The following is a 25,046-nucleotide window of genomic DNA, read 5'->3' on the forward strand; positions in this document are numbered from 1 at the left end:
TAGAACTTGACAGAGAAAAAAATACCAAGTGGAAAAACACTACTACCTTTTTCACAGAAATCTGCTGGGTAGTCTCCATATTCACTGTCCGGACTATTACATTCGTCATTAGGGTCATCAAACAGCTTTAGGTCACAGTCTGGATCCAGGAAGCTCAGGTATGTATGAAAAGAGGTGGTAAGAAATTCTGATAGCTTGCCTATCTTCACCCTGCAAAAGGGGACATGTGCCAAAGAGCATTAACATCCACCATTCTGCTTAACGCTTAATCCACTGATCAATGCTCACTTAGCTTTCAACAACTCCTCCGACATTTATGAAACCTATGGTTCAATCCACCTTTGGTAACTATAAAGTCACAGAAACTGACACTGAAAAATAAAATAAAAAAGGAAAACAACAGTTGCAGATCCAGCTGGGTACTTACTGCTCTAGGTACTAATTGATTTTAACTGTGTTATGGTAACAGGCCTAACTCAAAGCCTAATTATGCAAGTTGTTGTATGTTCATATGAAGAGAGACCCTGAACAACGACCTGAGCTCTAAGGATAATGTATAAGAAACTGGGGCTGAGAAGGCCCCATGAATAGCAGTGTCTTTTCACAGAACTGGAGGATGTCAAACAATCTGTGCTGGTTTTAGGGATAAGAGTTAATGATGGGGCTATGCTTTGGATTTGTGCTAGAAACAGCGCTGATAACACTGGGATGTATTAGTTACTGTTAAGCAGGGCTTACACAGCATCCCAGCCTTTTCTGCTTCTCACCTCACCCCACCAGCACAGGCTGGGGGTGCACAAGGAGCTGGGCGGGGACACAGCTGACTGCTGCTGACCACAGGGATATTCCATCCCACAGGGTGTCATGCTCAGCATATAAAGCTGGGGGAAGAAGGGTGAAAAGCAAGGTGTTCAGGCATACAGGGATTTGTCTTCCCAAGCCACAGCTACATTTGATGGAGTCCAGCTTTCCTGAAGATGGCTGAACAACTGCCTGCCCATGGTGAATGAATTTCCCATTTTGCTTTGCCTGCACGTGTGGCTTTTGCTCTACTCACTAAAGTTTCTTTGTCACAACCCACGAGTCTTCTCACTTGTATTCTTCCAATTCTCTCCCCGATCACAAAGGGGAGGGTGGGTGAGTGGCCATGTGGGGCTGAGTTGTTGACTGGAGTTAAACCATGACAATATTTGATTGTCAAAGGAAGATACTGATTGAGAGGGCAAGTAGGAAAAGAATAGGGAGGTACAGTGGCATCCTATTTTACACCTAGATGAACGGAACACACCAGCTTACAAGTACTACATGCAATCAATGTTTAAAACATGTAACTGTGAAAGTAATTTATTTTTTAATAACAGAAGCTCAGCCAGAGTCAAGATCTCATATCTCCAAAGATTTCATGTTTGTTTTCTTTATCCATTAATGGCAGTCAGTGATGGTTAATTTTTGGGAGACAGATCTTTTCTGTTGCACCTGAGGTCCAGCTACCATTTGACTGCCACAAAATAATTAAAGCTGAAACTTCCTTCTCTGCAGAATTCTAGTATAACATTTGTGCACTACCATAAGTCAAAACCTGGGACTTTTATAGAATTCAATTTTAAAAACTGTGGAGATAATAATTTGGTGATTCTGACATTACCTTGCACCTCCAAAATAACCATCTTCTAATTTTCTTATTGTGGCAAGAACTGCTGGATGAATGTCAGTACCATCTTCAACTAAAAAAGAATAATACAAGAATTGAAGCTCACCAACAGATTCTTAAATTCTTAAATCACATCCAAAATACAGAGGCAGGTTTTACTGAGTATTGTCTACAATGTAAATCAGGCAAATTTAAAGCAGAACCCACAACTGCTATCAATATTAGCTTATTCAAACATCCCAGACAAAAATCACAACCCCTAGACAATTCTAAAGACAAACACCAACCTGTCCAAGACAGGTTGCAAAGGGATTTCTATGAAATCTCTTTAGACAGAAATAGCATGGAGATGATGGGGTGATGGAAGCATATGAAGAGGGAGTAAAACCAAAATGAAATATTACCATGTCATTGAAATTCAGTGTACATGAGAAACTTAACTGTACTTCTGATGTTAGAAGTCCTGCTCCCTGTCTCCCCTCAAACCAATGTCCATCCTATTCTCCTGCAGTAATCTACTGTGCTTGAAACTGAGAAAATTAAGTTTACCAAGCATTGTGTGGGTGATGGGAAATGTCAAGGTTGGTCTCCCTGTCATCCTCCAGCAAGAAGTGAGGTAAGCCAGCTCTGTCTTGAGCATCTCCACAATCATCTGATTGTCTAGAGCCAGATAGAAGTGATGCTGATCAGTAAACTAGAGAAGAGAAAAACATAACATAGGGGTAGTTGTCAACGCTCTTCTTTTTCTATTTCTTCCCTTAAATCATTCACAAAAGCCATATGAGCTACTCCTGACCACAACATAAACACCCTGAATTAACCTAACAAGGTCTCAGACTGTGAAAAAAAAAAATAATCATGCTTGCACAGGAGTCCATTTTATTGTGCCTACAGACTGACCATCAAAGCTATACAAACAAAACCGAGGCAATCACAGCCATGAAGCAGAATCTTCCCAACAACCAATTACACTGACATATGATCTGGAAGATGGAAGTACTCTAAATGTGGGAAAAAAGCTAACAGCAGTAACAAAAACAATAAAGAGGCTTAAGTACACACTGGGGATTGGGAGCCAGTAACTATATATGTCTCTTGGGAAAGTCAAGCAGAATACATAAAAGCTGGCAGTTACTGAAGAAAAAAGGTACATGAAATGTGCAACGGCAAAGTGCTGCCCCCTCTGAGCAGGAAGCCAAGAACCACAGTAAGAGACTATTATGGCTACTTCAGGAGCTGGAACCAAAGAAGCTGGACAAATAATAGAAAGTATGTCTAGGCAGCCACAACAAAAGTTAAAGAAGCCTTGGGGAGGGGTAAGTGCATAAAGAACATGGAAGTTCAAGCTGACAAAGTCCAGAGAAATTTCTTTACAGAAGGAATCGGGAACTAGCCAGAACAACCCTTGAGCCACTTGCAATTAGCTTTGCTAATTCAGGAAGAACACGTCCCAGAAACCCAGAGACAAGGAAACACACTGCCTGTCTTTAAAAACGAAGAGTCATTTACAAAGTCAGGTCAATTCCAGTGCATGAAAGCAGAGGAAAACTTTGAGACAGCCAAGGTCATTACAAAATTGTAAAGTAAGATGGTCAAAACCCAATCTCAACAGATTAGTCCAATTTCCTTCTTTGGAGCAACCAGATGGTAAGTATAAGAAAATGGCTGACACCTGCCAGCTTCTGCAAATTTTCACACTAGTGAGCTGAACAAAAACATCCTAGGAAGCAGAACTTGTTCAAAAATTGTTCTGAAAAGGTAGTTATTAATATTTTTTTTCAGAATTACTGTATCTGAATGAAGTCAGCTTTTGCCGCACACCTAATCAGTGTTTTCACTAGAAAAGAGAATGAAAAACACGTGACAAAATCACAAAATTTGTGGACACTGGTCAAGATCAACAAGATGATTTAACTGGTAACCTTAGAAAGGTGACATTAAACATTAACTCTATCCCCCCCCAACAAAGGAAAAAAAAACGTCAGGGGAAGTGTCTGGCTGCAAAGTACAATGGAAAATGTTATGGAGGTTTTAGTAAAACATGAAATAAGCAGGAACTGTCACTGTGTAGCTAATGTAAATATAAATGCTATTTTGGAATATCCTAATAAGTATGTCCTTATTTGATACACGACAAGATTTTAGCAGAACTAATGGGTCCTACTTACATAGTAAGATGTGAACTAAGGTATTATGAAAAAAAATAACATCTCTAAGGAATTTTTCCCTTATTTGCAAAAGTGAAAATTGGTACAGGGAAGTCATACAATTAACATTTTATAAAGCTGCTTGTGATCAACTGACATGGGGAAGAATAAGAAACGATCCACACTTTTTGCAGTAAATCTGGTTTGTTTGGAGATTATGAAGCAGCACAGAGGCCTTCTACAGAGTCCACTGAATGACTTCAGCTGGAGTTTTAAAAACTTCATTAGTCAAACATCTGTTTAGAAAGCTGGATGCATTCTTTATCCTGCATCAGCTGTACATGCTTGGAGCAGGTGACTCCCTGGCCCTCTAAGTATACCAACTGCTAGAATAATTCTATTGAAGTAAGTGTGTTGCATTTCATTAAATGTATAAATAGGAGCCATTGATTCTGTGAGGATCCAAACTTCAAGCAACATTAAAAAACAGGCTAAAGAGAAAGAAAAGACAGAAAAGACATCCATTTCTCAGCACTACTAACCCTTTGAGCAATAAAATGAAAAGATCACACCTTCACCTCCTAGGGGTTACAGTATTTGCCACTCTTACATGGTACTGAATTTTTCATCAAAGCAATCAGTAGAAAGCTGTATTAAGTGATCTATTTCTGCAGAAACTATTTCATTAATTAGAATGTTGGTGTGGGCAGAGATCACTAGCAGCTTTGTACTATTGATTCGCTGTGTTCTCCTAAGCCAGAAGCCAAAGAAACTGGACTCTGTATGACTGAAAAGAGATTTTTCAGCAGTTCTACCATGCTGATCATCCCATGTTCCTAAAAACCCTACAAAGTAAAGCACATCTGCTGTGTCAGCCCTGTTCTACCTAAGGTACAATGACAGCAGGGAAAAGTAAAGTCCCTCACTAACGATTCACCATTAAGAAGGGAGTGATTTTCCTGCCAGCTTTACATGCTTACCTGAGGGGTAAAAGCAAATATTTGATTTCTTATCACGTAGAGCTTGGAGGTGCCCAACACTCCAATGTGTCGGTGTGGTCGGCCACTTAATTTCATCTTCTTGTTCCGGCCTGGAAAGGAAAGAGAAAGAAAAGAGTCTCAACTAACATTTTCTATGTTGTTTTCCAAAATAACCACTTTAGACAGGAAAATTTACCCTGCTAATAGCAGTAAGGCAGAAAACCAGTTACAGAGTGCAAGGCTACAAACCGGTTTTGTAGCAAGCAGCAATGTAATACCCATAGTCGTTCAAAGGCCTGATTAAAAATTAAAATTTTGGCTTCACTGACCATGGATTTGGTCTTGTAATTACAGTAATTGCTCAACACCCAAAGCTTCTACACCAAGAAGGGCAGGAGATGTGATATTACAAAAACAAGGCTATCAACACAACCCAGAAATTCCAGTGTTTTCAAATAAAGGACCTTAAAAACCCATGCCTGCAGGCTAAATCAACACACAAAGTATATCCAAATACTATGACAGATTTTCATCAGGCTTTAATAAGCTTCACTTTTCTCAATGGAGCTTATTAGCAAATGATCCACACTACAACCTTCGCACCAGCAGTCAGGAGCTGACTTGAATCTTTCTGACAAGGAATAAGACCCAAACAACCATGTGCCTGAAAAAATACTACTGTGAACATTCCCAAAGAAGTCACTGTTAAAAGTAATGTACAAATCATCCTACTTGCACCACCCACTAGTTAAAGAAAGCTATTATGAATTATAATAAAATAAATGTAAGCCTCAGCAAAGCGCTGCAAATGTTTCATATTTTTAAAGAACTTTGAAATGAAGAGCCAGATTCTTTCACAGAAGCAACATATACAATTTCTCTGTGTAAAAGGCATACTTTCTAAAATTTGTCTGAAGGCCCCATTACTTTGAATGACTCAAAAAAAAGCTCCCTTATTAAAGCAAAAAACCAAACCTTACAAACAAAAACTACCACAACAAAAAAATGTTCACCCCCATGAGCAGCCTCAGCATTATTTGTAACCAAATTGCCATGGGAACATGATCCAGACTGACAGAGAAGCAGGATACAGCTTCCCTTGTCCACACAGCAAAGGAATCTACCAGAGCTGAGTCATCCCATCTCAATTTTACTTTATAGCAGTATCCACAGTTTTGAATCATGAGTTGCTGGCATGCCTGAAGAAGTAAAACTAAGTTAAATTAGGAATACATGTAACAAACTTTCCACCAAGACCCAAATAATTCCAGCAAGGATTATCAAGAACCAGATATAAAAAGACTTAACAGCTAGAACCAGTCAGAGCATTGGGACATTTATTTAAGTCAGTTCAGGCTGAGGAAAACAGGGTTTGAGAGCCGCTGCTGAGGAACTGTAATGTATTTAAAATCCTGTGTTTAGAAAAGCCCTAAAGGCTTCTAGGTTTGCAACAGAGATAGAGAGCTTCAGCAGCTTATCTCAGCTCCAGGTTGGAAGGAACTTTAGCAAGAACCTGACAGCCCAAAGATGCTCTGATAGCAGGAGAGCTTCCCCGATTTGGAGCAGAAAACTTCCCAGACTGCCTGCTGGGAAGATAAAAATCATACTGCCCAGTTTCCAGACTCAAATGACTTCTTGAAGGGAAAATATTTGCTTTTTTTCTTCTGTGTTTTTCCAGGCATTTTTTAAAAAACCAGTTTCTCTGTGGAAGTAGTTTCTGGAGGACAATAGAAGAGTCAGTTTTTGTTCAGCTCCAAGGGAAACTTGTATTTTCACCACCATTTCTAACAAGGTAATCTTTTCTTCCCATTTGAGTCCCTTATTTAAGACAGAAGTTCTAAGTTGGTTAAGCTTCCTAAAAAAATACCTTGCCTGGCAGTAGAGAGGCTTCCATGTTGAAATACTTACCCAGCATGGTGTAGAGGTTGCTGAGGATGCGAGCTGGCTGCACTCTGAGTGGATGGATATCAGCAATGCTCTGAACATTGATTCCACGGTCTTGCAAGAGGCTCTTAATTTGATTAGATTCTGCCAAGACAGTTACTGTGTAACAAAAAACAAAAACACAAGTAAAAACCAATGTTCTACTCTTTTTAACTGACTATCTACTGTCACCTCTCAATAAACGCATTTAGCTAACTTAAAAGGCACAAAGTCCTTTCTTCTTAATTTATGGATTCATGACATCAAAAGGGATTGTAACAGGGCACCTGACAGATTTTAATTCTCTGCTTCTCAGTATTTCTTCCCATTCCCATCCATTTTGGACAACAGGGGTGGTCAGAAGAGTCCTCTGAGGTCTCTACTCAAACCTCCTGCTGAAAGCAGGGTCAGAGCAGCTGAGGTTAAAGCAGGTTTTTGGGAACTTGATCAGTTGCTTCTGATTTCTTTGAATACCATTCGTTTGGATCACACAGTCTCTTTACCAGCGAGTCTCTTTCAGGGCTTTCCCCCCATAGAACAAAGGGAAACATGACCTGAAGATCTTTGGTATTTGAAGATTGTTACAGCACGCTATAACAATGCAGCCAAGTCCCTGGGGAACAGTTGCTGTCACTTGTATAGCAACAAATGTTTCGGAGGACACAGAATGGCAGACGTACGGAGAAAAAAAAATCCCTAATGAGAGGAACTTACAATCCAGGTCCAGAACCCACCTCTTATCCCACTTGAGGTTTTGCACATGATAAGTGGTTTATTGATTTGGAACTAACAAATCCGTATTCTTTGTATTGTGAATACTTGCCAAAGAATGCTAAAAATAAGCAAGCACTTCTATTTGTATTGGAAATGAAGCACTTCAAAATAATGAAATGCTACTCCCACAAGGCACCTTCAGGGGGTAAAAACAAGCACCAGCCCAGGTCACAGGATCCTTGACAAAGGTTGCTTTTGATAAATGTGCTGGTTGCTCCATCAGAGCAGTCCAGCCCTGGAAAAGTCTTTAAGACCTGATCTGTGGTGTTTGCTCTCTACTTAATTTCTGGTTTTGGCTGTTCTTGCACGAACTAAAGAGGCCAATCCCTGCAGCAGCCAAAAGCTGGTAACTCTGGCTGCCTCACCTCTGTGTACAGGGATTCTCTGCACTCAGTGCTCCCTGGTTCCTCTGAAAAGGGACTACATGAAACCTGATTAACCTGATCCATCTCCAGTCAGTCCTGCTTCTGCTTTCTAGAAACTGCCAAGATTTTCCTTTTCACTACAAGATTAAGTGTGCCACTCTCCAATTCCAAACAAGTCTTAAAATTTTAGCAATTTTTAAAAAATGTCTTAAACTTGATCTTCCCTCCTGAAAAAAGGGAGCTAGGCACAAACAAACTCTTTCCCCTTCTCACAGTGTCATCAAAGCATCTATGTACCCTGCAAAAAAAAAATCCATATTATTTTTAAACACATCTTTCATCTTTCCTGTAAGGAGAAGGGACTTTGCCACCATATGATTCAATTCACACAGAATGTTCACAAAATTCTCTCACCTTGTACCACAACATCAGGTTTAAATCCAGTGGAAAATCTCCTGTTTAGGGGATCAATTTCACCTGCAGCAAGAAATCCCTAGAACAAATGCAAAAGAAAGAAAAAAGTAAGGAAACAAACAATTTAAACAAAAGGTTTCTGACATATAGAATAAATCCTAACCAATTTTCACATTTTTTCAGGACAGCAGGACTTAAAGCCTGGTTTATCTACTCTGTCCACTAAGTAGTACATTCAGTAAAAACAATGGCTGCAATAGTTTTTGGAACAAGAAAATGGTTCTGAGTGACACAATCTGCATTCAGAATTCCTATTTCAGAGTTACAGCAACTGACATAATTTCACCAGGAAAGTGATCTTTTTTGGTACCTCCACAGAGATATTTGTGCTTCTTTTAACTAGTCTGACTTGAATGTGTCTGACTAGTAGATACATCATGCCATAGAACAAGGAATAGTCTAGTAAAGCTGAAATGGCCCAAAATCCTGGCTCTGGAACAGCCAAGCCAGCCTGGGCATACTCCTCTATTCTAACCATATATCCAGACCATGTTACAACTTACTCAGCTTGATTAGAAACAGACAATTGCATAGCTATATTAAAAAAAAAAAAAAAAAAAAAAAAAAAAAAAAGTCCTGAAAGCTCAGAGTCAACCTTTCATGGTTCATGTATGTGTTTCTACTGGAAAACACACTGTTCTCTACCTGTCAACCAAACTGTACTTTAAACCCAAGCCATCTCAAACAAAATGAAATACAACTTTATCTACTATGCAAGAAATAATTACCTCTGCTAACAGGCAGCTCAGGACATACAATGATTGGCCCCAAAGATGTGGCAACTTTCCCACTGGGACACGATCCACCGAGTGAGGATTTTCATACTCCTCATCCACCTGAAAACAAATACATAAGGATGAAAAATTACCCCAAAGCTGTCAAGAACAATCAATAATATGTAAGTATTGGCAGACATACAGTCTAACATCAACCCCTTCAAGCCTGCCTTTACTACTGACATAGAGATGATGTGGTTTCACTTTTAAGGCCACACATTTTCTGGGACAAGAACTGTATTTTCTTTTTGTAACTCTTCCCACCCTTCAAAGCTGGAGCATGAATGGGGACTCCACATGCAATTACAGCTTTGGTATTAGCTCTTCCACGTTCTCACCATGCCTTTGCTGCCTTCCCTCTGGGCTGCTCCTAGGTAACTGGGTGTCTGCTTTCCAACCCTCTCCAAGATGACACTTTTAACTTCACTGATGTCTACCCAGCTTTCTGAAGCACAGGTGCTTTCCAATATTAAGATTATTCCACCTTTCCTCCGTTAGCAAGGATGGTCAATAGAAAAATTAAGAGTAGACTTACTAATTTAGAGAAACTGCCTTAGTTTTGCAGTATACAGATCCATTGAGGGCAGGGCAAAAACCCTCCCTGACTACATCTTCAGGCAGCCATTTCATATTTCTTTCATAGACAGAAAAAATCTACCCTGCTCACGTGGCACGTTTTTCAGATCATTATCATCATATCAAAATTCACAAGAAGGCTCTGGACTCTTACACGCTTGTTCCCACTAGGAAGGCAATTCAGTTTCCACCTCAGATCTGCGAGCAAGGCATCAGCTGTCGGCTGAGCAACTCAGACCAACCCAGGAGGCTCCACACCCTTAGTGAGTGAGGGCTGAGAAGTCTGGAGTGGGAGAAGAAGTTGGCAGGGAGGGATACAAAGGCAAATAGCATGGAAGAGCACATAAGCTCATCTGAATTTCTCTGTCACAATGGGAGAATGAGATAAACAGTAATAGAAAAGGTGGAGGAAAAGAAAATACTCAAACAAACCGAACAAAAATCCCAGCCCAAACCCTAATCCATCTGAAACCTGTCTCCCATACATGCTCTAAAAAAGGGCAGCACAATCAACCAACAGATCAGACAGGCAGGACAGTCTATGCTTTATTTCTTCTTTGAGCTTCAATTCCTACATCAGTATCAACACTTCTTAAATATGTCTTGCTCTAAGGACGTAAAATTTTAGACCTGCTGTAGTATTTCCACAGACGCTCAAATTTTCAAGTAAAAAATATGACCACTTGGAAGCCTAAAGTTTACAATTTCTCAGCAGGAGCTGTGAGAGGTCTCCTATGTTTTAAAATAATGTGTAATAGTACTTTTTATTGTTGATTTAGATTCACCAGACACAGGAAAACTGTAAGACTGACACTCCTCTCTCTACTTTGTGTACTGAAGTGGATGCTGCATTTTCCCAATACCTTTTCTGGAGGGACTGCATAGAGTTCAGGCATTAGCACTAATCCATTCTTCTCTCTAATAAGTATTCCTTCCAGAGCCTCTCTGTATTCTTGTACCTGGAATTATTTTTAAAAGAGAGTGAGAATTCACACTACAGTTAGCAAAAATGAAAAAATAAAGTACTTTTGAACAGTACTTTTTTACTGAAAGTTCATATATTTAAAAGAGGAAAAAAAAGGGGTGGAGGAATTATGATTTGCTGATGGAAGAATAGGGCTCAAATTATCAGAGACTGTTCCAGCATCTCAGTGTTATCAGAAACATGAACACTTGTCTTCAATCTGTAACACACTGCTGCAGTACAAAACTTCCAATATATTCCTGTTGAAAGGTCACTGGAACAGATCCTACAGGGAATTTTCAATGGACGACGGTGCAGTGACACAGACATCAGACTGCCAGTATCTGTCAGAGTGTAATGTGTATAAATTGTTAGCGGTATGCCATGAACATTCATCTGTGGCTTGCTGAATTCTGCTTTGGAGGATTGGGGAATCAGTTTCTCTTAACTGATTTCATTAAAATTTTGTCACAAGGAAAGGTTAAAATAGATTCAAATGTTTAAAAGTATCTAAGTTCACTGAACAGCAAATCCTCTTGTTCTTGTGATAATAGACAACGTATTAGGAATAAGAATAGCAGACTGGTAAGTATATGTAATACATTTTCTTTTTACCAGATTCCTTAGTTTGTTCCATTTATTAACTATCCATTCCAAATTTTTACTTAGAGGGCAACTTTTCAAGCACTACCAGCACCTGCCTCAGAAATCCTTTTTCTACTATTCCTGAGTACAGTGGATCACTCAAAGGTACCCACAGGTTCACATACACTGAGATTTTCAGTATCCTGTCCCACTCCACTTTTTTTGAGTCCTCAGGGTGCTTATTTTTCTAGCAAAACCATTTGTTTTCTGCAGTTACTGAGGACTAGACACTCACCTGAGTGTCTCAGTGACTCATTCAGCTATGTTTAAACAGTGGAAACTGGGATCAATTGCCCTGACTATGCCCTCGAACAGTCCATCTGCATACCAAAAAAAACAATCAGGTACATACTGTCCCAGATAATCCAGCTAAGGTCTAGAAACTGCTTCAGCAGGTGGTATTTTATTGGCAAGACTGAAATTTCAGTAAATTTTCTGATTTTCCCCTTCATAAAATAATGCCATTTCTCTCTTTACCAGACTACTTTTACTGTGTTCAGGAAAATATTTCATGTGTCTAGTGTCAGGAGGAATTTTCACTTGGTTTGCAACATCTGATACAGAAAGAAGGTTCTTTGGTCTGAACCCCTCTGAATTGTTTCTGAAGACATTTCAATTTTTTATCAAGTTCAGCAATTTCCTATCCCTCTGCATACTAAGCAATTTTAAATCACATATATTTTTAATTTGTTTCAAGCTACCAATCTGCAGAACTTCTGGTATGAATGTATTCAGTTCTGGCTACTTGCTGCTCTTTAACTCACCAACACTCCCCAGGTGCCACGGTAACCTTTGGAGGGCTACAGTCAATTTAGTTCCACTGACTACTGGATGTCTGGCACAATGGCATGAAGTGACTTAGGGAATCACTGAAAATGAAACTGCCCCACATAACCCAATTCCAAATCTCTCTGAATGTACAAAAAGACTGAAAGTAGTATGACTCTTGTTCTCAGCAGCCAAGCCAGAGATGTTGGGAAAAAGAAGCTTGTCTCATCCTGAAGTAATTGTGAAAGGGGCATCAAGGTTGGTGAAAAGACAAAACCAGACAAATACTCTGTTCAGCCCAGTTCTGCCACCCCAGCTAACAGAGCCACTCAGCCTGGTAGGGAGAGGGCACAATCCTGTATGCACAATCCTGCTGCCTCTACCACGTCATGAACTGCCCAGGAAGGTGAAACTGGCCGAAGACTATTCCACTCTGCTAATGGGGTATCCAAACAATACCCAAAACAAACACGAAACAAAGTTACAAAATACTGTGGGTAAATGGTTTTGCAATTTGAAAGCAGTTTCTTCTTTCCTCACCTGGATTTTGTCCTCATTAAATATTCCATCAATTAGGAAGTATGTCCAAAATACTGGCCACTCACATTCAATATTCTCAAAGAGCTTGAGCTCAGCAGGATCATAGTGCAACCTGCTTGGATCCTAAAAAATTCAACCACACTCATTTAGTCACAGTGCTAAGTTAGTCACTTATATTCCAACCATAATGGTACCCTATTTTACAAATTAAAACATGGAAACCAGTAAATCCACCAGAAATAGTTTCCACGCAGTCTCTTGACTTCTTTACAGCATTTACTTTCAAACTCATTTAATGGCTCTCTAGACAAATAGATCCTTCCAAGTTTCAGGGTCTATGTTTCACCCAAATGATTTTGGCTCTGCCTCAGTTCTAAGATATTTTGGGATGTTTCAGAGATACCACTTCATCTTAGACACCATAAGAATATCAAAGGGTTAAGTTCTTACAGAATTATGAATTAAGTTCTGTCCTTAACAACTGGTTTTTAAACCTTTAGCCTCCCTTTCCAGGGTGGATACCTGAATTACCCCCAAATCCATTAACATGTCTTAGCAGCGATGGAGAACTTCACCCCTTCATGCAAATAAAACAAAATATGTCTACAAAGAAAAGATTAAATTCTTCCCATGTGCTTACTGAAAATATACATCATAAACATCCATCAGAAGTACCTCTCTGGGTGTCTTGTAACCATCTCGGAGAAAGCGACAGCAGCCATAGCGGCCCTGCAAAAACAAACATTGTAGGAAATTTCCCACACACTTCTTCCTCACAGACTAACTAACATCAGCGTAAAGGCATGTGCTGAGTTTTACAGGTACCTAGGGATCTTCCTCCCTCTCTTCATGCACAGATGAAGCAAGTCTGGCAACCCTTGTTTAATTAGGATTTTTGGATTTGAAAGAGGTTCTGCTTCTCTCTTTGGAAAACAAAGTAAAATCTTACCTGCAATTTGGATATGATCTCACTCTTGGTTACATTAACAAGGTTTACATCCTCCACTGCAAAAGCTGGGTAAGAAATAATAGACAGGAGACCAGCATCTATCTCCTTCGAGGTGGACGCCCTTGGCAACATGGAGTACAGAATAGACTGAGCAAAACAAGAACAGGGGAGAGGGATGTAAAACAATTTGCCTATTTCAAAAAGCTGTGTCAAGAGCAAATGAGACTACGCTATTTGAAAACTGACAGAGAAGTCTGTGCAATTATTTTTAACTGCGTTAGAATGAGAATGCTTCACACTACTCAGTTTCACATAATCCACTAGAAACAGAGCGAGCAGCACAGCCTGAAGCCACCCTTATTACATTACATTCTTGGCTTAGTTAATCAACATTTCATTTAAAAACAAAGGGGAGAGGGTGTTAGGTTTTCCCCTAGTGAAGCAAAGGGCAGACTAATTTTTACCTGACAGTGTTCCACTTCATCAGGAAGAACATGAATCACTGATTTGTGTCCTCCATGAGCTCCAAAAAGATCTAGTTCATCAATTGCTTCCAAAGCAGCCTTCAAAGAAAACCAAACCACAACCCAAAATCAAGAAATACTTTTTAAACCAAGTATACACCCTAGTACTTGTGCTCAATCTCTGAAAGAAATAACACAAGACAGCAGCTTGCACCACCATTATTTTTTTCATCTTTAAAGGGAAGCTTGGCAATATTTTAGAAAAAGTAACTATTTCTGGTTTTCAACTAGTAGGATAGGGGATTGATGTACTGGTGAACAGTTTCTACAATTTAGAGGCAATGCAAAAAAATTGGGAGCTGTGTTTCCACTGAGACATCATCTGAATATTGACGTACTTAGTAAAAAATGCTTGTCCTGTCCTATATTCCAAAATAGCCTCTTATATCAGTGTGGGACCAAGACCAGCAGTCTCTCTCTCTTGCAGCGCACACAAGATCTAACAAATCCTGCAGAAAGGCAAATACACCTTTAACCTTAATGATATTTGTCTTCTCTCTGTCTCTCAGACATCATGTAGTGAGGTAACTGTCAACTGCACATTTACATTTATGGCCTTCTGAGCTTCATTTAGTATCTCTGTGACCTTGTGCTATGAGGGAATCAGAAATATCCACTTTCTTTTATCTTCATTTATTTTTTTTCTCTAAACTACTTGTAGAAAATTTCTTAAACTGATGTTCTGCTGTTTTTAAGAATTTCCATCTGACTTAATCTTACCATGACAACATCACATATGACACTGAGGCTGAGAATTAAGGAGGAGGGAAAGAAAACCAGAAGCCACTTTTTAAGACTGCATCTCAGTGAAACTGTGGGATTCATGGTTCAACTAAGCTGGTATCCTCCTTGCAATCCCTGGAACAACTGTGCTGAAGTCCTTCAATGAGAGCCATTATCTCAATGATTTTACACTAAAAAATACTCACACCTAAACAAAAACCCTTATACCATCAGCTAACTATTGCAGTGGCCAAGAAGACCTTACAAAGGAAGCCGTCAGGTTTGTCAGAGCCCTTAAGCATAACACAGCAGCCATGAAGGAGGTGTCAGGAAAACATTCTCACTTTGGCCATCCCTACAGAGCTCGCGTTCAGTTCAGGGATTCCTTGGTTTGTCTTATCACCACGTTCCCAAATTCCATAATCCTGCAACAACATCATCAAGAAAAAAAATGGTGAGATTATATACAAAAGCAACGTTTTTCCCCCTGTCCCACAGCAAATCCCCACCCCTACATGAAATTAATTATTTACATTGAAAAAAAAGGGGGGGGAGGGGGCTCCAGGTCTCAAAAAAGGAGACCCTTCCCATGTTTGAAAAGTAGCACATAAAATACACCCCAGCAGGATCATGTATATGGTCACAAATCACTGCCTTCACAGAGCACACAAAGCCCTTTATCCCTCCTCCTATGCATGCTTCTCCCCATGTCCCTTCACCTTGGTTTGCTAACAACCTGCCCTTTCTAGAAAGGCCCACAAGACTTATAATTAGATCAGGAAATATTACTGTTTATCAAGAAAAGCCCCGTTATTATGATAGAATGTATACCTCACCAGTAAATCCTCCACAGCCCTCTCAACATCTCCAAAGATGCTGCTTGCAATGTAAAGTACTGACAGTTTCTGATATATTCTCATGGAAAAAACAAGTTCCTATTTTTCTTCTCCAGTGATAAATAATTTTCCACCCACACTTGGGCAGTGTTCAGATGATTTACATTGAAGTAACTACTTACAGCAACCTTGTAGGCAGCTTCTATGTAAAAAACAAGATTCTGGATAAAGGTAACTTCATCAAGGGTAAAGATAATACGTAGCCCTGATCAAAGGAAGAAAAGACAATAATTATATTGTATCAGAACAGCAATATCTACTCTTCAGTGAGTTTCATGCTTTTGTTTATTTGCTACCAACCCCTGCCCACTGAAATCAAAGGAAAAACTCAACTCATACTGATTTCCAAAGGTCAGGCAGGCAGCCTCAATACTTGCTACTGACAAAATACTTCAAACCCCTGTAACAGACTGTTACAAAGTCCAACCAAAAACTACCTCTGTGAGAGTGACACAGACCATGGGTATGAAGCAGAGGCACCTGAACCAGCTCTGGCTCTCCAGAGCAGTGCACACCAATTCCTGAAGCTTCCCCAGCCCTCTGCCTGCTTAGTGCTCTATCTAGGAACTTTTAAGACGACCAAGTGCCTGCTCTGCAGGGATCAACTGCAAGGAGCTTCAAGGATAGAAAAACACGTAAGGAAACAAATCTTTATCTTCACAGGAGCAGTGCAATTAAGAAGAACACAAGATAAAACAGCACCAGTAAGAGAAGGAACACTGATGGCACAAGTGCACCTGACCTGATGCTGCCACTCTTTGAAGAAACGTGGTTGTCCCCTACCAGGTCTATAAACATGAGACTTCTCTGACATGACTAAATATCTCATGTATTTGATGGCTTGATTAAGGGCATAGACACTGCCAGTTACTATAAACATGAAATTCCAAGTAAGGCTTATCTCTTTTCCAGAGAAACATGACTTGCTTCTGATAAATAATTATGCAAAGATTTCTGAAGCCGGTTACTACTTCTTTTTAATTTTTAAATAAAAGCTGGAATAGAAAAGGCTGCAACAAAAGGCAAAAAATATCTTCTGCTTACCTGATGCAGTCATCTGTGCCAAGAAGAGCAGGTAGAGGGAAGTTGCATCCACCTGTAGATGCCCCCACTGGTCGTCCCCAACCACCGTGGCACAAGTTGCAGAGTTGTACTTGGCATGGAGGCAGTCTTTGGTACTCTGAGTGCGTTTGAACTTCTCTACCTTATCTACCTAAAAAACATCACAAATCTCAAATCTGAAACATTTTGGAAGAAATTCTCCAAGCAATTTCAAAATCAACAACTTTTCCTAGGTGAGGAGAATCTTGAGGTCTTAATCCTGTGACCTCACTCAGTTTTGATTGGTCAGAGGACTTAAACACAGCCCTGACTTTAGATTACAGTTAAATCCACATTTCTACAGGAAAGAACGCAATTAAATTACCTCGTTGAGTTCAGATCTAAACTACAGGCACACATCTTAGTGAAAATCAGCCTGCAAAGGCAAAACTGATTTGCTACAAGCACAATCTCAAAATATTACTTGGACAAGAAATGGAAGCAAGGTCACTGTTTTGCTCAAGAGTTAAGAAGACTCCCCACACCATCATCTGCACACACCCAAAGTAAGTCGCAGAAGACACAAGAGCTACACATTTCAATGAAATGCGTTGCAAATACAACATCTACTAATTCAACTCAATCCTACAGCATTACCTGTCTCATCATACACTGCAAGAGTCCCCGCATCAGCTTCACAACATTCTGCAGGAATAAAACACACCATTGACATTTTCAGCCTCATCAGCTCTTGCAAACATTCAAAAGTGGTAAATTTCACACCCTCTACTAATGTCCTGCCAAAGGTAAAAAACAGTGTGTATTTGCAAAATACACAAAATGTCTTGCATACTTTTGTTTGTTTGTTTGTTTTTAAACACACTGATCAGATTTCATTCCTTCATCCCTATCTAGGAGAAGTCTTTTCCCAAAGGTCGTCTCTAAACAGTGGAACAACTCTCCATAGTTGTTCTATCCAGCTAAAGGAAGTAAGAAGAATGTCTTGCAAGAATATTAACACTAAAAATAATCTTTTGAGTGACAGATCTAGGGAACATTGGTAAGTGACTTCAAGAAATTGACATGACTGCAAAACCTGTAGAGCTCCTTCCACTCTTTATACAGTACAACAAAAAATCAAGTGACTAGTAGAGAAAAGGCTGCAAGTAGAGAAGTAAGGCTGAATGTAGAGAAGTGCAAACTTGTGCATTAAATAATCAACCCCACCTTTTCACCCCAAAAATATAGCCTCAAAATATGATCACTCAAACTGAGCCAAGGTTATTGTGTCACCATGGACCTCCCTGGTTTGAGCAGGACCAGCAAAAAATTTACCCAGTGATTCCAAAACAATAGCAGGACACCAACAGTCCCTCACTTCCCATTTAACCCACCTCTGTCTACAATCTCATTTCTGATACTCACATTCCGATTTCAGTATTTAACTGTGTGAGCTATGTCCCAATTCTCCAGCACAGATCAGTCTGTGCGATAGTTACAATTTCTGCTATGATCAAACATGATGATACATATCATGTACAACCTCCATGCACATTCCAAAGACTTCTACTTTCAATGGCTTACTTCTCTTCACAGGGAAGAATGATCTAGCAGATAAATTGCTGCAAGATCCAAGCAGCCTAGGCCTGATTTTCTGCTTCGTAACACACCTCATGAGAGATTTCAAGGTTTAATCAGAGTTTAATTTGTAAATCGGGGCACAAAATCTCTCAGAAGTCTAATTTTCAACAATCAGCCAACTAGTGAAAGTTTGACTTCTACATATTTTTATTTCATTTGTAGTTAAATTCAGAAGTCAGCCTCTCTGCCACCCAGTTCTTCAAATCCTCCTTTGCCAGAAGGTTGCCGGGGTACCGCACAGCACACACTGCGTGGATGTTGCTGTCTTTGGAACACGACACGTCCTCCAAGCTGGGAAAACCCTGCCAGATCCCAGACAGAGCAGCAGCGCGAATGCACTCTCCAAAAACACTACAGTAAGAAACCCCAAAGAGCGGGACTGGTTCGTGCCGAGCCCTGACGCACCTGCTCGAGCTCGTAGGCTTTGGCTTTATCCTCGTCGCGGTCGGCGTTCTTCCGGTACGCCATTCCCAGCCCCCACACGGCCAGGATGCTGTAGATGTTGTCCCGGACCCAGGCATCCTTATGGTCCGCCCCGGCCGACAGCAGCCCCGTCACTGGGTTCTGCCCGCGGCACAAGGAATAAAGAACAAACATTACCACTGAAGACGGTTTCTGAGGTGGTTTCATCTAAACTAAAGATGATTTCAGGCTAAGTGCACACTGTGGCTGCTCATGATTTCACCACAGAAGTGAGATCCCATCCTTCTTTCCCAAACTCACACAAGTGAAATGCAAAATTTATCCGAACACTTCAGGGTGTAAAGGTTACAGCGTTCAGCTGGACATCTTCATCCTCACAGGATTAGTAGCTAAGTCACTGAGTGAAATTCAGAACACATCAAGGAAATGGAAATTTAAATTTTACATATTTAGGAGGAAAAGAAAGTACTGAGTTAATACTAGAAATGGAGTGAGGATATATTCTCCTCTATGTAACTGGTCTGTGGCATAATCTTGAGAAAGTAAAAAACCACTAGTGATCTTCTACAAGATTAAAAAAAGTATTTCTATATATCTGCCCACTGGGTTTATGACAGCTAAATGAATGCAATACCTTTTTTATATCCTCCTTTGGAAAATGCACAGGAAAAAATCCTAGAGGTGTTGAAAAGCAGCACTGTCTAAAAAGCAGAGCACTGAGTAGTCTCTTGCATCTTAAATACTCCAATAATTTTTCACTGCATCGTTAATTCCCATCACTTCACTATCCTTAATTTTTTTAGACCGTCTTTCTTGGCTGTATGTTCTTGACTAACAAAAAAATGAGACAAAGAGGCAAAACAGCAATAGAACTTTCAATCCAATCAAACCTTTACAGAAATTTCAGTGAATGAAGATCAGCTGGTGGGGCTGGTGTGACAAGTGGCAAAAATTACAATAGTAACGACTACGTTTACAAAAGTTTAAAAGCATACATCCACCAATTTTTAATTTCTCTCACACACTGGTTCACTCAACTCATTATTTTTAAAATAGCTGTTTTGAGGGGGAGGGGCTTTAGTTACAATTTCCTGGTCTCTGCATGTGACCACTGAGCAGCACGGGGGTGACAGCCTGACCCAGCATTCCAACATGACCCAGCAGTCAGCCCCATTGTTATGGTTTAATACAGCAATGCTTCCTGGCTCACTCAGAGCAGAAATGAAGTTCTGCTGCAACAGCCCCGCCTCAGCAAGGTCTTCACAAACCAAGTAAAGCTGAAGGACCCCTACTCACCTGTCTCATGGGGAAGGTAGCACATATGAATGCAAACAGCTTAAAAACCTTCTTTTTGATCTTGAAAAGTTAAACAAGGAGTAACAGAAGTCCCAGTTCAGCATTGTGCCCACATGTCAAAACCCAGGGTCTCAAAAGGCAGACTGCATGCTCCCAACATTTGTAGAGAACACTTTTTTTCCCTCCCTTCAATGCAGGACAACAAATGTCTACTTACCTGTAGACCTGGCTTGATAGAGATCACTCTGCTGTCTGAGAAAGGATCATTTTGGTTTATTTTTCCCTACTCTCCATGCTGGGCTAGCTGCCAGTTGAAAAATAAAAATGTCTCTGGGTACCAAAATGGAAATCCCAGAGAAATGGCCTATCCAAGACCTTAAAATTCAGTTCCCTATTCAGCTCTCAGGGAGGGACTTGCCTACCTCAAAACATTTTATTAAACACATCCACAGGCAGCTATCACCATTTCACCACCTTTGATTCCTCTACAAGTTGGTCCCCCCCTTTTAGGGCCCACTGAGACTGGCTCTCATGGACTGACAACACATTAATGTCTTTTCTCATGCACATTCAGAATGTTAGCAGAACAATGTAATATACTAATTAACATTTTAAGTGTTTTTGTTTTGGCTTTTTCAGAAGTGCTTTCTCTTAGAAAACACAATTACTTTCTTCTCTTACCTGCTGACACCTTATGAAAACTACAACACTTACAAGGTGCTAAAGAACCCACAGAAACAGAGTACACTTAATCCCACTGATGTCAAAGGGATTTTAGCTTAGCTAAAGCATTCCATCTATGCAGTGATGGCTAATCAGACTAGCAGGTCTCATCCTGCAAATCACACTGCACATAAGATCCATGGAGCAAAGAATTTTATCAGCACCATGGGCTGCCAGCTCAGAGCGCTGCAACAGAAAGCTGATTGCTGAGGTAAGACTTTGAACTGTTGTATCATGCCCAAACCTATTTCTAAATCTATCAGTCAATCTAGAAACAAAAAGGCCCCCTAACAACCCAAGCCACAGAACACACCAGTTCCTACAGGGCAGCAGGTGTCAATAAGAACTTCAGCAGGACAGGGACAAAAACAGCGGGGCTCTAACAAGAGCAGCAAAGCAAGAAATTTAGCATTTTGCTGAAATGTGCAAATTAAACAGATTGTCTCGTTGATCTGTCATGTGAAAACTGGGGTAAGGTCTAGCAAAGCCTGTAGATTAGCTTGTGCAACCACATGTAACATGATGTGAGTGAGTCTTGGGGATAGTCCCGTGCAGGGACACGAGCTGGACTTGATGATTCTTAAGAGTCTCTTCCAATGTGATTCCATAATACAGTTGAGGTTACCCATAAAGGTATGAACTCTCCTAATCATGTCCACATGCTTTTCACTCACAGTACCACAGCAATACTTAAAACGTACATAGATGTTAAGTTTTACTATTTCCCAATCTTAAGATTTCCTTTTTTTTTTTTTCTCATGTCATTCAATTTAACACGTGCAATGAACAGCTGAGAACATCCTCCTGGGGGTGCTTTTCAATGCCTGCTCTGCTTCAGCACCAAAGCATCCCTCTGACCCCTGTCCCTGGGGTGCATGCAGCAGATGGCAGGCCTCCCACAGAAAGGAGCCAGTAGTCTGGTCTTGTCCTCCTTTTACAACAGGATGGTAACTATCACTGAGCATGCTACAGGGACTCACAAGGACAAAGCAACATCTGCAAAGGGAAAGATTTGCTACTGGCCTGATCCTGCAAGGTGCCACACAGAGAAAACTGTCAGCCCTAGTGCAGTCAAACCTGCCCTTTGCACACATCTGCCTGGTAGCACAGATTTCCTGCATTAAAAATTGCCTCTAAAAAACACATTTATTTAGAGTGATTGGAATGAGCACAAGCTCAATTGCTGCTATTGAGAAACCCAGGTGCTGGTGTGTTGAACACCTGATCAAAGCCCAGTGCTCTGCACACCCTTGGTGCTGCCCTTGCTGCACCTGACAGAGGTGAGGGTGTCACTGCCCTCTGTCAGAGCACAGCAGCTGATGTGCCAAGGCTGCATTCCTGCAGATGTGCATGTGAGGTGCAGGGTGACAGTCACACATCACCCCCCTGCTGAGCAGAGGCACCCCAGGAACATTTTAAACACCCTTGTGGTTCTTCTGCCAGGCTGCTCCTGGGAAAACCCATGGCTAAAACTCACCTCCCTGGCTCCTTCCTGAGGGCACTAAGAAGGCACCAGCAGCAGTGAAGCAGCAGCATCCAAGCCCATCCAGCCACAGACTTTCTGCTCCCAAGAAAGACACAGCTGCACGTGGCCAAAAGACAACCTTCCTAACTTGCCCAAGTAAGCACTCTTCACCTGGCTGAACACAACAAATTCAATCTATTGCAGTGAAAAAAACCAGAAAGACTATAAATATAGAAAATAAAATCTAGAAAAGTGCCTTGAGCATCTCTCTGGGTCCTCTTGAGATACCACTGATCTCCTGTCTTGCTACTAGCCTGTGACTTGCTTTCCACACAAAGAAGAAAACTTACGTACCTCCTTTCCCCATACCTGTGAATTCTCCCAGTCCTTAGTGGAAAAGGCAATACACAGTTCAAGAACACTCCTCCCATTGCTTTAAGCACCAGCTACAAAATTCTGGGTCACCAGTATGAACCCCTGTATTACCATTTACTCTACCCTTTTTACTATTGTTAAATATTAATTTCATCAAGGCTTTCATGGGGCGTGTTTGAGCTCTGAATCTCAAGAGGCTCCATGTCTCCCCTAATGGAAGCTGTTATCAGCATCCTCATCTTATAAACAAGGAAATCAAGACAGGCACAAGAAGCCTAAGTGATTTGCCTAAGGTCAGCCTATCTTGCTGACAAAAGGCAGAGACAGGAACACAACTAAAAGCTCCTCTTGTGCCCCAGCACAGGAGCCTAAAATTATCTTCTCACACCACATATACCAGTTTTTGCATTTGTTTCTACTGAGTCTATAATAATTAGCACACAAACACCCATTTACAGGTGTTTGGACCCTGTGCTCAAAACAATGGCAAGTGACAAAAATCTTAGTGATAAAATGCATTTGGGTCCCAGCCTCTTCTTTCACTGCTTACCCGTTTTTTGCAACTCTCATCAACAAAGCATATTCGGTAACCGATCTGCAAAAAAAACCCCTGCTGCTCATCTTTACAGACTGGATCGTTTTAACCAAAGCATGACACTGCTGAACACCTTCTGAGTCCTCAGTGCCCACCCGGGTGAAGCAACCACGCCAAGCAGAGAGCATTGCGCTGTGGAGAACACAAACCCTGCTGTTTTGTTTCTCTCGCCGCCGGCCCGGGCAGCAGACGCCGCAGAGCCCAGCAGCGGACAGCGGGAGAACAGGCTGGAAACCCCGGGACGTGCCGCACCGCACACAGGATCCGCACCGCGGATCCTCCCCGACACGGCACAAAGTCCTGCCCGGAGCTCTCATGTCACCGCGGCGGAACGCCGCTGTTACCGTGTATGTGTGTGTATACACACACAACATATAGTGTGTGTATATATAGCGTGCGCACAACGTGCGGGTGTGTATCGTACATGAAGACACTGTACACACAGTACTATTGTTATTTACAAGCTCAGACGCGCGGTTTTCCACTCGGTCTCCAAGGTGCACTCACACAAGCGCAGCCAGGACCCGCAGGGCCTCAGCTGCCCGGCAGCGGGGACACGGGGCCGTGCGGCCGTGCGCCGGCCGGAGGAGGGATGGCCGCGTCCCTCCTGCAGCCCCCGGAGCCGCCCCACGCCCCGGCACGGCCCCACCGCGCCCCCAGCCCCGAGCAGGCGTCCCGGGGCGCCGGCTGCCCCTCACCTGGTGGCAGAGGATGGTCCGCTGGACCAGGCGGGCGTAGCCGTCCAGGCGCACCCCCGAGTTGCTGCGGCTCCTCATGGCCCCGAGGCCGGCCCGGCCGCCCGGCACAGCCGCTCGGGGCGGCGGCAGCCGGAGATGGCGGCGGGCTCTCCCCGCCCTCACGGCGGGGCGGGCGGGGCGGGAGCGGCCTCCGCCCTCAGGCACCGCCGGGGCTCGGCGCGCCGGGGCACAGTGGCCGCGGGGAGGAGCGGCCGCCCGGCGTGACAAAGGCCCGGCTGCCTTTGAAAAGAATAGTGTCGATTTTTTACAACCTCTTCGTAAGTTCGAAAAATAAAGCTGAATACGTGTTGGAAGCTTTTGTTTCCCCCAGACGTAAAAAAACCCACCGTTTTGAGATCTAGTCGAATAAAAGCAGGGAGCAGATGTTGCCGAGTAGCGGAAGGTGCGGTATTCACTCTAAATTCAGAAAGAATTTCTTTCCCATTGCCTTTTTTTTTTTAATTTTTTTTATTTATTTATTGTAGCATTATCAGAGTTACTATTTTAACCTTTCCTTGCTGCTCTTCACTGACTGTGAGTGACAGTCGTGCTGGAGCCAGCAGCCTTCGCAGACCCGTTCGCTCCTTCGGTGCGGTCGCACAACACTCTGCCGGTCCCGCACAGCAGCAGAGAGGACAGAGCGCGGGGTTCATCATCCGCCTCTGCCAGAGCCGGGCGCTGCAACCTGCGCCCTGCCAGAACACGGGCCGGCTCACTCCTGCCCTGAACTCCGCACCAGCCTCCCCCTCGGACGCTGCTTTTCTGACACTGCACTTCGGGACCAAGTCTGCTGAGCGGGGCGGTGCCAGCTGTACACGGTAGGATGCTGTGTATCTTTGACTAGGCTTAAAACCTCATAGATCCGCCCGAGTTAGCTTCGCACCACAATCTAATGCACAGAATTTTACGTCGTGCTCTGGGGTAGGTGTTGCGGCTTTCCCCGAGCTCTGGGTGTCCTGGCTAAACAAAATCCAAGAGACCAAAAGGATACTGGAACCAATTTTACTGCATTAACCAATGTAAAAACACGTTTTCAGCTAGTTCGAGGATGGGCAAAAATATTATGCTGGTGGAA

The 25,046-nt window shown here is 42.0% G+C and overlaps 1 protein-coding gene across 1 annotated transcript in view; it reads right to left on the reverse strand.

Moving 5' to 3' along the window:
* Positions 1-24,049, reverse strand: part of PHKA2 (phosphorylase kinase regulatory subunit alpha 2) — a 44,618-nt gene extending 20,569 nt beyond the window's left edge. The window contains exons 1-18 of the mRNA XM_066313934.1: positions 23,933-24,049; positions 18,763-18,921; positions 17,374-17,421; positions 16,720-16,888; positions 15,798-15,880; positions 15,124-15,204; positions 13,997-14,095; positions 13,533-13,679; positions 13,259-13,312; positions 12,584-12,706; positions 10,530-10,625; positions 9,043-9,150; positions 8,255-8,333; positions 6,687-6,821; positions 4,779-4,888; positions 2,201-2,345; positions 1,646-1,724; positions 47-210 (exon numbers count right to left, since the gene is read on the reverse strand). Coding sequence (XP_066170031.1) covers positions 47-210; positions 1,646-1,724; positions 2,201-2,345; positions 4,779-4,888; positions 6,687-6,821; positions 8,255-8,333; positions 9,043-9,150; positions 10,530-10,625; positions 12,584-12,706; positions 13,259-13,312; positions 13,533-13,679; positions 13,997-14,095; positions 15,124-15,204; positions 15,798-15,880; positions 16,720-16,888; positions 17,374-17,421; positions 18,763-18,921; positions 23,933-24,010 — 1,957 coding nt within the window. The 5' untranslated portion in view covers positions 24,011-24,049. The remainder of the gene's footprint in view (positions 1-46; positions 211-1,645; positions 1,725-2,200; positions 2,346-4,778; positions 4,889-6,686; positions 6,822-8,254; positions 8,334-9,042; positions 9,151-10,529; positions 10,626-12,583; positions 12,707-13,258; positions 13,313-13,532; positions 13,680-13,996; positions 14,096-15,123; positions 15,205-15,797; positions 15,881-16,719; positions 16,889-17,373; positions 17,422-18,762; positions 18,922-23,932) is intronic.
* Between the last annotated feature and the right edge of the window lie 997 nt (positions 24,050-25,046).

The sequence above is a fragment of the Sylvia atricapilla genome, chromosome 2, assembly GCF_009819655.1.
Source record: "Sylvia atricapilla isolate bSylAtr1 chromosome 2, bSylAtr1.pri, whole genome shotgun sequence".
In the NCBI taxonomy this organism is placed as follows: Eukaryota; Metazoa; Chordata; class Aves; order Passeriformes; family Sylviidae; genus Sylvia; species Sylvia atricapilla.